Raw genomic sequence first — 12426 nt, 5'->3', positions numbered from 1 at the left:
ACACACACACACACACACACACACACACACACACACACACACACACACACACACACACACACACACACCCCTCTGTGACCTTGCCTTCTTCCCTTTAGCCTGCTCTTCAAAGCTAGCCCCTCTCTTTACCTTAATTGAATCCCCTCCAATAATTTTCAGGACCTTATATCATTAATTATTCTCTTCCTCTCTTTAATCTTCAGTGCCCCCCTCTTATTTAATTGGCTCTTTCCCTTCAACCAAAAATCATCTCAAACCTTCCGCATATGAAAAATCCTTGGTCTTTGTCTGCCTCTAGGAACTACCCTTTCTTTTGAGGCATAATGCTTGAAATAGTTAAGTTTACTTTCTCACTTTCTATTGTTTTCAATCAATCATAGCCTGGCTTGTGCTCTCACCCTTCCAACGAAACGGTGCTGGCACTGGTTACCAATGACCTCTGTGTTGCCAAATACAACGAACACTTTCAGCCCTTGTCACACTAGGCCCCCGCTCCCTTAACATTGTTTATCATTCCCTCCTTTTTAAAATGTTCAAGTTTCTTGATTTGTATTATTATGACATGTGTAGAAGAGAGTTAACACTGTAGGCCCTTGAAAGGTCGGCTTACAAAGCTGGCCCTTGGCTAGTGTCTGGGAACTTGAATTTTGGGGGGTTCTCCCACCCTAACTGATAAGAATAGCTCACTGGACCTAAACTGTGCTAACAATGTGGGTTATACTGAACATCTACTTTTCTTTTGGGAATCTGGAATTTGGCACATGTTATGCAGAGGGTGCCTATGTGACCAGCCCTGAATAAACAACTCTGGGCACAGCGTTTCTAATGAGCTTCCTTAGAACACAACATTTCACAGACTGTCGCAGTTCACTGCTGGGAGAATTAGGCCCATCCTGTGTGACTCCACTGGGAAAAGACTCTTGAAAGCTGGGCCTGGTTTCCTCTGGACTTTGGCCCATATGCCTTTCTCTTTGCTGGTTTTGCTTTGTTTCCTTTTGCTGTAATAACTCGTAGCCATGGCATGACTAGATGCTGATTTCTGTGAGTCATCCTAGTGAATCGCTCTGACTCTGGAGGTGGTCTTGGTATTGGAAATCCCTGACCCACTACAGAAATTTTCTACCTCTTTGTTCCTTCTTCAACAAGAAGCCTTGTGGGCTCTTCTTAAACATTGACATTCCCTGGGGTTCCAACCTCAGTCCACTACTCTAATTAATAAACCAATCCCGCTGTGCAAACTTATCCAACTCATTATTTTAAACTATTGTCTATGTGCTAATAACTTCCAGATCTACACTTTCAAGACTGAACTCTTCTCCAGACTTTAGATTCTTTTTTTTTTTTTTTTTTGCGGTACGCGGGCCTCTCACTGTTGTGGCCTCTCCTGTTGCGGAGCACAGGCTCCGGACGCGCAGGCTCAGCGGCCGTGGCTCACGGGCCCAGCCGCTCCGCAGCATGTGGGATCTTCCCGGACCGGGGCACGAACCCGTGTCCCCTGCATCGGCAGGCGTACTCTCAATCACTGCACCACCAGGGAAGCCCCCAGACTTTAGATTCTTAAATCCAACTGACTGCTGAGCTTCTGAACAGGCACGTCAAACTCAACATGTCCAAAATAAACCTTCCATCATTTCCTGTCTTCAGTTATCTGTTCCATATTCCCCTCCTCCCCTGTCATCTATTTCCTCTGCTCCTTCTGATTTCTCTGTCTCAGTTAATGGCAACAATAGCAGAGCAAGCAGTCCCCAAGCCAGATAGCTGGAATCAATCCTACCTCTCCCTCCATCAACCTACACGGTCCATCTTCAGATACTACTCATTTTTCCTCCTAAATATTTATTGAATCCTTTCCTTCCTTTAGTCCAGTTTCAGACCCCTCATAATTCACCTAAACTACTGCAATATCTCCTGACTGATCTTCCTACCTCTGATCTTGCTCTATTCAAATCTATTTCTATCTTCCACAGAGCTGCCATAGTGAGCCAATGAAAAAAATCAAGTCTGACCATGTCATTCCCTCACTTATAAACCTTCAGTGGCTTCCTATTACCACAAAACTATAAAATCCGAGTTCACGGTTGTGGCATGTGAAGCTGTCTCGTAACACTAGAGCACTTGTAAGTCGCTTAAAGCACGTTGTGGTTTCAAGGCTTCTGCGCCCTTGCTCATGCTGTTCTCTCTGCTTGGAAGGTTTTTCCATGGATTCCTGGATTCTTCTCTAGGTTAACATTTAGTCCAACTTGTAGCCTCAGCTAGTGAGTCCAGGAAGCCTTTGTGAAAATTTATTCCTCAGAAAGGTTCAATGTCCTTCCTTCGTACCTGCCTAGTACATTGTAAATACCGCTATCAAAGCAGTTAACACTTAACACATTACATTTTCTTACCGTAAATCTTCCTCAGTGAGACTGTAAATTGAGAGGGGACTTTGATCAAAAATGCCTAGAGCTAAAAAAAAAAGGGAAAGAAAAAACGCCTAGAGCTAGGCACTTAATAAACTGGGCTTTGAGAAATACATCACTTTCATTAAACCTGACAACACTTTTAAGGCATGAAGTATTGTGCAAAATAAATGTCAGATAGCATGTTAAATAGACAGAATGAAAAAGGATACCTAAAATTAAGAATCTGAATAGTTCTCTGGAGAACTCTCATTATATAAACAGAAAAACTTAACTTCTTTTATTCAATGTAAATGCCCTCTATGTATAGAAGGCATTGTATTCTACTCAATATTTACCTAACCATCACAAAGAACTTTGAGGTGAATATTAGAATATCCAGTTTCACATGAAGAAACGGAGTCAAGTGTGACAACGAAATTCAAACCCTAATCTATTTGACTTCAAATTCTGTGTTATTTTCAGTATGTTATGTAATGTTAGTTAAGTGTTGAAATCGACCTAAATTTGATTACCTCATCTTCACAGATCTCAGCCTTCTTTCCTTTTTTGTCTTCTTTATCCTCTTCATCCTCATCATCTTCATCAGCTTGGTCATCACTGTCCTCGTCATCATCATCATCGTCATCACTATCTCCTCCCTTCCTTCTGCGTTTGCGTCCTGGCGTGGGTGTGCCCAACGGATGCTGTTCTTCTCCAAGGTCAATGCCACCTGAAGGGTCTCTTTTGCCTGTTTTCTTAGCATGAATGATTCTGAGCCTTTAAGCGTGAAAAAAATGATGATATGGAAGAAAAGCCTTCTTTTTATACTTTTTGAAGAGCGTGCTATGAGTTGTAAGCAAAAATACCTCATGGCGTTTCTCTCACAGTAATCAATAAATGAATGACAATAAAAATTCGCATGAAGGAAACTTAAGAAATATGTTCCCAGAAACTACAAAATATATTAACATTCAAGAATTATTCTGGCTGTCTCTTTGGAATTAGAATACGTTTTTTAAAAAACCAGAAAACTGAGACGACTAACTCAGGAATGGCCAAGTGGTAAGACCTGATCCTATACTATCTGACTGAATAAGTTTCAATTCAAGTTACTGCAAAGAAACTATCCTCTTAACACAGAAGCTGAATAATTTCAGCATTATATTTCCTAGCAGGAAGCTAATTAAGTTTTAATGCTGAATACGTTTGGATATGTTAGGCCCTCTATAAAAGCAAATTTTAATTAGAAAGCAATTAAGGAAAAAAGTAGTGACAAAAATAACCTGATAGCAACAACAATCTTAGAACATGTGATTGCTTGACTTCTTTGAAAGAAAAAAGATAAATTGACTTTCTTCTAAGTTTGAAGCATATGAGCTCAGTGAATATCATTATATCTTTTGTCTACTGAAAATTCTGGCACTGAGTTTTATTAGTTTTATATCTCATCTTAAGCTTTACCTTTTCTAATTCTTAGACAAAATAAAGTTTAAATTCTACCTTTGCAATTTGTATGTTTTACTCAGAAACTTGCAAAAAAGGAAAACAGTATATTAGTTTTAATAAAACATAACTTACTTGCGGAGTTTACCTTCTACCACCCATTTATCTCTCCTCAAATTTGACATGTAATCAATGTTCTTGTCGATTTCACTGCCAATGCAAAAGTTTATTAGAAGACATATATTAATCCATTATGCAATACATTAATTTGGTAAGCAAAATGATGCAGTTTTGGGGTAAGTACAAATGATGATTGCCAATGAACAGCAAAAACAAATGAAAAATTATATTAATACATAGCTAAGAGATGTATAGAAAACTTAGAGATGCCCAGCAATGGTAGAAATGCATGGCTCTGAAATGTTTGGATTGATTATTTTCCTAGAAAGGTAAAGGAATAAAAGTAACATAATTAAAATCTGTAAAATAATGAATAGTAAGAACAAGATGAACATGAAATTTGTTCACCAAATCTTCAAATACTATAGTGGAGGACTTACTTTGACTCTGAAATGAGATTAAGTACTTTTTTTTAAAGTGCAAATTAATACACAATAAATAAATAATATTAAGATTATATCAGCACATGATAAAAAGTAGGTAGATAATTCTACAAATGGCAGCTACTAAGGAAAATCAGGTAGTCATTTATCATCAAAAGATAAAAGAAAAATTCTAGGTTTTTGCAACAGTGCTGGATTCTGGAGCCATAGCAAGAAAAACCTGTTTACACTTCAGTATACAAATAAATAACAAAATTACCAAATAAACAAAACGGGTTACAAAGACTATACACAGTATGATTCAAAATTTCTTTTCTAATAGACTGCAAAGAAATACATTGAAACGTTATTAGCAGTAGTCATCTCTGAATGGTGAGATTAGTGTAACTTTAATCTTTTTCTTTGTGGTAGTCTGTAACTTCAAAATTTTCTACAAGCAATTTGTATTACTTTGTGACCAGACAAATTCAAAACAGAAAAGAATCACCAGAAACGTCTGGGCATATGCTTACCTCACCACACTCTTGCTGCACGCCAGTTCATTGATCAGGAAAGCCAGAACTGAGGCTTTCTGTGCCGGAGTGTGAGCCTGAAAAGCTTTGGTCTTCAGGCTTTCAGTAAGCTCAGTTTGTCCACAGTGTGCTTCCATAAAAATTTGCAAAATCTCGGATACATTGTCTCGATTCACACCTACATTCAGCAAATGTTCTCCAAGAGCTGTTTTGGCCTATAAAAGGTTGGCATTTTTATCAGTATTGACCACAACGACTCATAAGATATAAACAATAAGACTTTTAAATATTGGTATTATACGATTTAGATATTACTGACAAGGGCTTTATTCACATTTTTGATCAAGTGGCGATAAAACATGACGTTCAACGTCATTTACTCAACAGATGATGGACAAGTTTTCAAGTACTTGTAATTTTTCTATTCCTTCTTCAAACCCTTGGTTAAAAAGTTCGGTGGGGGAAAGGGTATGTAAACTTGTGGCTAAAAATGGTCTCACCATACCTTCTCTGACTACAGACACTATCCCAAGCTTTATCCAGGCTCTACCAGTAGTAGTGGGGGAGAGGTTGAAAAGTACTAGCCATGTGTTTTCTTGCTCTATGGTGTCACGGATTTTACTGCCTAGTATGCTGAATGAATAGGGAGATGGAAACAAAAAGTAACAGGTGCATCTGGAAGATTCTCTCTACATTATCTAGAGCAAAGCTCACTGAAATGTGTATCCTGATTGGAATTAAGATAAATTTGACTTATTGAGTATCCACTCAGCAGTACAGTATCTAACATGCTGGTCTGTAGGGGCCTTGATTAGCCTCGGTTATTCATAGTGTTTCAGAGAGAACACAGTGTAATTTCAGAAGGCACACATAAGTTAATTGCTTTATGAATTAAGAATTCTCTGTTTTGCTGAATATCACTTAGGTATTTCCTTAAATCAGATTGCTTTTTGCCAAAAGCTAGAGGGAAAGAAAGTAATTTGGTAATGATTTACATTCCTTAGGCTTTGTGAACCAGGTTTTTCTAAGTTTGCACCAATTGTACCAATCTACCTTTAACTTTGTAAGAAGTTATGTAGAAAAAATTGGATCTGTCTATACAATCTTTTGCTAATACACTAAAGCCAGCTATCAATGCACTGACGGTACAAATTAAAAATATTTTATTTTGGGTTTTTTTACCTTGTATCCTGTAATTAGACCTGGATCACATACAGCAGCTGAGAGGAGCCTCACAAGCAAGTCTTGTACTTCACCCATGCTGTCCCCTATGTTTAGCAATCCCTCTTGAAGAACACTCAGGTTTGGAACATCAATATTCACATCGAAGCCCAAAACTTTACCAAAGTTTCGTAAGAACTGCACCACCATGAGACAGTCTGAAAATGTACTTCCAGAGAGAACAAGTCCTGGAATACGAGGCAACTCTGGCAAAGGCTGAAAATAAAAGAAAAGAGAGAAAAGGTAATTCAAAAAGCCATGATTTTATAGCTCCTGAAGTAAAGTAAGTTGCTATTTTTCTCTTGCATTATACCAGTGGTTTTCCCGCTGGATTGTAAATTCCCTGGGGGCATTTCTATAACCCCATGGTACTAAGCATAGAATCCTGAACACAAGTAACCACTAATAAATTTTGGTTGAACTCAACATGAATTTAGATCTCTGCAAAAGAGAACACAAATTTTAACTTAGGTATTGATAAAACACACGTTATACAACTGGAACAAAAATCAGATAACATAAGAAATAAACATCTCAAAAGTACTTTAACACGTACATACTTAGTAGGGCATGTGCAATAGTTTCTTCTACTGATGTAGACTGATTTATAATTCACACTTTTTTGGGAGCTCAGAAGTTAACAGTGTGCATCTGTGTGCTGCATCGTTGGAGAGAGTACCATATTTGGCTAATGACTCCAGATAAATTACTAAGTCCACATGACCAGAACCCATGACCCTATCAAGAACCCAGTAATACTGCAACTATCAGTCTTTAGGTTTCCAGTATATTAGTGAAACATTGAATTTCAGTGTTAAAATTAGAGAGCTCTCTTGCTATTTCTCAAATATGCTCACATATTAACATTTTAATGACTAAACTGTATTATCAGTTGTTATGGACATTTTAAAAGTTAGATAAATAAGTAACCTAAATTAAAAACATTTTTGTCCGTGAATGGGATTCAATAATAGTACTTTCAATTCTGAGTGAGAAAAACGTGGCTTGTAAATATTTCTATTTATCTAAATTTGCCCTTGTTCAAAAATGTTTCCTCCACTCTGCTTGCTGAAATAACTAACCAAAGACTTTTTCTACTAATAGCGTGTGGAAACACAGAACTATGGACAATTGCTGATATCATACAAATCTCTTGTTACATATGAAAACCATTTAATTCTGAGTTTTCTTTTTTCCTGAATCAGATCAGACATACACATTTCCATATGATTCTAAAAATTTATATAACAAAGCTAACGAAAGTAAGGCTTAAAAAGGACTTACAAATATTTGATATAGTGCATATGGATTTAAATGAAAACAAAAGATCACTTAGGACAATTTAGGATTAAAAAAAGATCATTTAGGATTAGCAAGAAAATAAAGCTCACTTAGGATTAAAAAAATTGCTCACCAGGAGGTTATTAAATGTGTTGACTAACCACTATACCCATTCTGTGCTTAGGAAATTTTAAACATCAAATTGACTAAAACTAGAATGTATACTTTCATTTTTATTTAGAAGCATTTATGCTAGGTAAATAAATAGAATATTAGTATCATTAAATTTTCCACTTGGGTACTAAAAGTTTGCTTTAAGCACTTTAGAAAAGAGCTTGCATAATCAAGAGACAAGCACTATCTGTATATCATATGGCATGTAAGTAAATATAGATGCTATTGACCAAGTATAATATTCTATTACTGAGACAGTATTATAGATATGATATGCATTATTGTATAATTTTCTAGGAATACTATCTTCTTAACTATAGCCAAACAGAATTGATTTCTATTCATAAGTATGTGAAATCATGCCAGTTATCATGGTGATTTTGCTCTTTCCAAGTTGCTACTTTTCTGTATTTTAGCAACATTATAAATCTGTGAAGCATGATGGAAGAGAAAACACACATGAGGTACTTTGCTTGGACACATTTCTTGGCTTTCAGGATCATAAACAGTATGGGCTCTGGAGTTTAAAAAACTGGGGACTGCATCCAAGTTGCCACTTATGAGCTCCATAATCTTGAAGAAGTTCCTTAACCTCTCTGTGTCTCAAGTTTTCTCATCTGTAAATACCAGTCCTATAGGATTGTGGTGAGGATTAAATGAGAAAATTCATTTAAAGCACTTAGCATAGGGCCTGGCATGTACTAAACATAATAGTTAGCTACCATCACTAAAGCATTGAAGGAGGTTATAGATTATAAATCCTGATTTATTTAAATATCCATGGAGGCATGGGGGAGGAGTTAGATCTTTCTGTAACTAAATGCCTGGGAAGGACCAAATGAAACACAGAAATCCTATCTATTTCTATAATTCATTTTTATATATTTCTGCAGTATTTCTACTTAAATTAAAAAGGTTTACAGTGCTCCGTTTGTATATTAAGAACTGCCATTATCAGCACAGGGCTCTAGAGAGGTTTACTGGTGGCCATCCAGGAGAGACAGATTGACCTAGACTTGGAAATCCACTGCACCAGCTAAAAACACAAGGCTTTCATAATGGCCGCTCTGGCAAAGGAATCAGGTGAGAACACAGAAAAAATTAAACTTATTAATGAAATGGTTTACTTGATAAATTACCTTTTGGTCTGCTAAGCACATGTCTTCATTAGGCTTCTTTAGTTCCTTTGCCATTTCTAATTCTAATCTTCGTTGCTCTAGTTTACGTTCTTTATTTAATCTTTTCTCATCACGTTTTTCTTGCTTTAACCGTTCTTTTTCCTTAAAAAGAAAACCATGTCCACATATTCTGTTTAATCATTATACGTGTTTAAAAAACCTCCAGTTAAAATTTAAAAAGTAATCAAAGTGTTATTTCCATGAAAAAAATTCTCTTAGGATGTTTAGGAATAGACTTGGAATTACATAGAAACAATGACATATTTTGCTTTTCAGCGTTTTCACCTTTTGAGTTTCAAAATAATCTTATGAGTGTATGTATATATACATACATATACAAAATATCAATATTAGTTTCAACCCAGATTATTTCATTATTCAAAATTTATTCAATCCTTTCCCAGGTTATAATATGAGAATAAAATAGTTATTAATAAAAGCAGGTATATAAAAGACACATGGGCAAGTAAATATTCATAAAAAAAGTTAACTAGTATGAGCAAAAATTTTTGTGTAGCACAAGGAAGCAAGAAAAGATTTACAGCATGAAAATGGAAGCAACATGTTTGAATCTGCCAACGCAGTTCTTTCACAGTGAATTAGCTGGTCTTAAGACGTGCACCTATGATGAAATAAAAATATTATTTACCACTCTAAACAACATTTAAAATAATGTAAAATGGGTTTTGAAGGCAATTCCAAAAGCTTTAAAATTATTTTGGGTAATGGCAACAATATGGAAATAATCATCCTGTTTCCCTGTTGTAGAGTATGGCATTCTTTTGGAAGAAGTGACTTTCTATAATAATACTGGTGTCATTACTTTATCGTCACACATCAAATACAATTCTCTTTTTAAACTGAAGTATAACTGACTTACAATATTATATTGGTTTTAGGTGTACAACACAGTGATTCAATATTTTTATACATTCTGAAATGATCACCATAATCAAGTCTAGTTACCATACAAAGTTATTACAATATTAATGACTATATTCCTTATGCTGTACATTACATCCCCATGGCTTATTTATTTCATAACTTGACATCTTAATTCCTTCACCTATTTCATCCATTCCCCGCAATCCCCCTCTCCCCTCTGGCAACCGCTAGTTTGTTCTCTGTATCTACAAGCTTGTTTCTGTTTTGTTTGTTTTGCTTTCTAGGTTCTACATATAAGTGAAATCATATGGTGTTTGTCTTTGTCTGACTTATTTCACTTAAGACAATACCCCCCAGGTCCATCCATGCTGTCGCAAATGGTAAGATTTCATGCTTTTTTATGGCTGAGTAATATGCCATTGTATATATACATATATATCATCCTCTTTATCTGTTCATCTATTGATGAACACATAGGTTGCTTCCATGTCTTGGCGATTGTAAATAGTGAGGCAGTGAACATGGGGGTGCATGTATCTTTTCAAGTTCATGTTTCCATTTTCGTTGGATAAATACCTAGGAGTGGGATTGCTGAATCATGTGGTAGTTCTATTTTTAAGTTTTTGAGAAACCTCCATATTGTTATCTATAGTGGCTGCACGAGTTTACATTCCCACCAACAGTGGACAAACACCCCCTTTTCTCCACATCCTTGCCAACACTTGTTACTTCTTGTCTTTTTGATAATAGGCATTTTGAGAGGTGTGAGGTTATATCTCATTGTCCTCTGCCCACAATCAAATCAAATACAACTCTTATTTATTAGAGGAGAAATAATGGTAGAATCAACAGGCAATTCTAAACTATTACCACATACGTCTTTCAATTTTCTTTATTTTTGCCAAAATAAAGTCCAAATCCTTACTTTTGAATTCAGGACTCTCTTCTTTTCCAACCTTATCTCCCACTGTTATAGTCTATGTAAATTTAGTCAAACTATTTGCCATTCCTGATAAACATCTATTGTTTCCTTACCTCCTTATATTGGTGTACTCCAGTTAGGAAGGTCATTATTCCCATCTTGCATACAAATCCTAATTAAAAACCTCCACCTCCTTCCTATTCCTAATTTCTCTTAATCGTCTTACCTAATTATAGCTCTTACCTATAATTTTAACCTAGCACTATTGCTTCCTCTAGTATATTAGCATTTTTGCCCATATCTTAACCATCTCCATTTCAATTATCACTGGTAAGACAGCACGCTGACTGCTGCGGCAGAGTATGCCAAGGGGGAGACAGAGAGGAGTGGAGAAGTAATACATTCCCAGCCAAGAGCTGAGAAAGCACGATTCTTGGATATTATTTTTACCTAGTGATATGCAGTATCTTTCGAATTAAAAAAGCATGCCCATAATATGGAATAGAATGTAAAAGTGACATCTATACCTTAGGATGAAATGGAGGTTTGCAAGAAATCTTAGAAATTCATAGGACCTTCATTACTTAAAGACAAGCATCTACTCCCTCAATGGGGTACTTTAAGGGAAACATGGAGTCTCTAAATTTAATGCATTTATTCACTAATTTATTTAGTGACTTCTACTGAATTGTATAAGACTAATACAAATCCTGTGGTTTTGGTGCAAAATGACTCTCAAAGAACCAGAGCTTCTAGGATCCCCTCAACGATCAACTAATATTTAAAATGGCATATAAAGACAGTCACAATCTAGCCCCACACAAGTTCTGGTCTCCTATCTCATGATTCTCAGTGAATCTCCCAAACTCTAGGCACATTTTGTGATACAACTGTGTTGAGCAAACAGTGTAACCAGTTTGAGGCACTGCTTGGATGATAATGATAATGATCATGAGGGGCGGAGCGGGGGAGGGGGGAGGGGGGAGAGGGGGAGAGAGGGGGGAGGAGGGGGAAGAAGAGGAGGAAAAGCAGCAAAGCCAAGAGAGGTATATGCACAAGGTTAAAATTGACTAACCCCCTCTTTGTACCTTCCTCCCAAGACCCCAGAGGTCCTGTTTAGTTGCAACATTGTATTTATGTACCTGTCATCCCCTCTGACTGGAATGCATAGCCCTTCCTACTTCACACAAAAATAAAGCCCGTGTTTTAATTTTTCCCACAGCTAGTTCAGGAGTTTTAACATTTCCCTTTTTTGAGCTTCCACATAACTTATTACAGCATTTATTGCACTGAGTGCCAATTATTTGTTTAAAGTTGATCTCTCGCACTGTAGTGTGAACTTCTAGAGATCAGAGGAACCAACTTCTGCACCTCTTTATGGACCTATTCAATTCCCAGCAGTATAATTTGCCAGAAACCCTCAGGAGAGTTTTTAATACTATCTTTGTCTCTGACAACTCAAGCCTGTATCAGTGCAATTTTCCTCTCGCACTGGTCTAAATATTGTTCTTATTTCCAACTATAATAGTTATCATATGTCTCTAATGGACATATACAGTGTGCATTAGCATATAAAAATTATTTAAGCGTTAATTTGCTGAATGATTAAATCTACAAATGCCACATTGTTTAAATTTCAGGGCAATAACTTACAGTGTCTACAAATGACTACGAAATATAGCTCTTAACTATATTTTAGATTGACTATAAACAATTACAAGCAAATTAGAATGCCTCCTTCCAATTTTGGGGGGCCTTTATTCCCAACTTTCCCCGTCCTTATGCAGTTTTCTAGATGTAAAAATTTATGAAATAAATGTAGATTATTGGTATATATGTCATTTACAATAAAATATCTTTTTATCA

General features: G+C 36.2%; 1 protein-coding gene across 24 annotated transcripts in view; it reads right to left on the bottom strand.

The window, feature by feature from the left end:
• The window catches only part of BAZ2B (bromodomain adjacent to zinc finger domain 2B), a 382496-nt gene that overhangs the window by 45390 nt on the left and 324680 nt on the right, over positions 1 to 12426 (bottom strand). For all 24 annotated transcript variants that reach the window (XM_029225702.1, XM_029225703.1, XM_029225701.1 and 21 more), the window contains 5 exons: positions 8715 to 8855; positions 6082 to 6336; positions 4900 to 5114; positions 3960 to 4034; positions 2915 to 3158 (listed from right to left, as the gene is read on the bottom strand). In XM_029225702.1, coding sequence (XP_029081535.1) covers positions 2915 to 3158; positions 3960 to 4034; positions 4900 to 5114; positions 6082 to 6336; positions 8715 to 8855 — 930 coding nt within the window. The remainder of the gene's footprint in view (positions 1 to 2914; positions 3159 to 3959; positions 4035 to 4899; positions 5115 to 6081; positions 6337 to 8714; positions 8856 to 12426) is intronic.

Source organism: Monodon monoceros, unplaced genomic scaffold (genome assembly GCF_005190385.1).
Source record: "Monodon monoceros isolate NGI ecotype Baffin Bay Population unplaced genomic scaffold, NGI_Narwhal_1 Super_Scaffold_16, whole genome shotgun sequence".
Classification (NCBI taxonomy): Eukaryota; Metazoa; Chordata; class Mammalia; order Artiodactyla; family Monodontidae; genus Monodon; species Monodon monoceros.
This window is presented reverse-complemented; position numbering and strand designations above follow the sequence as displayed.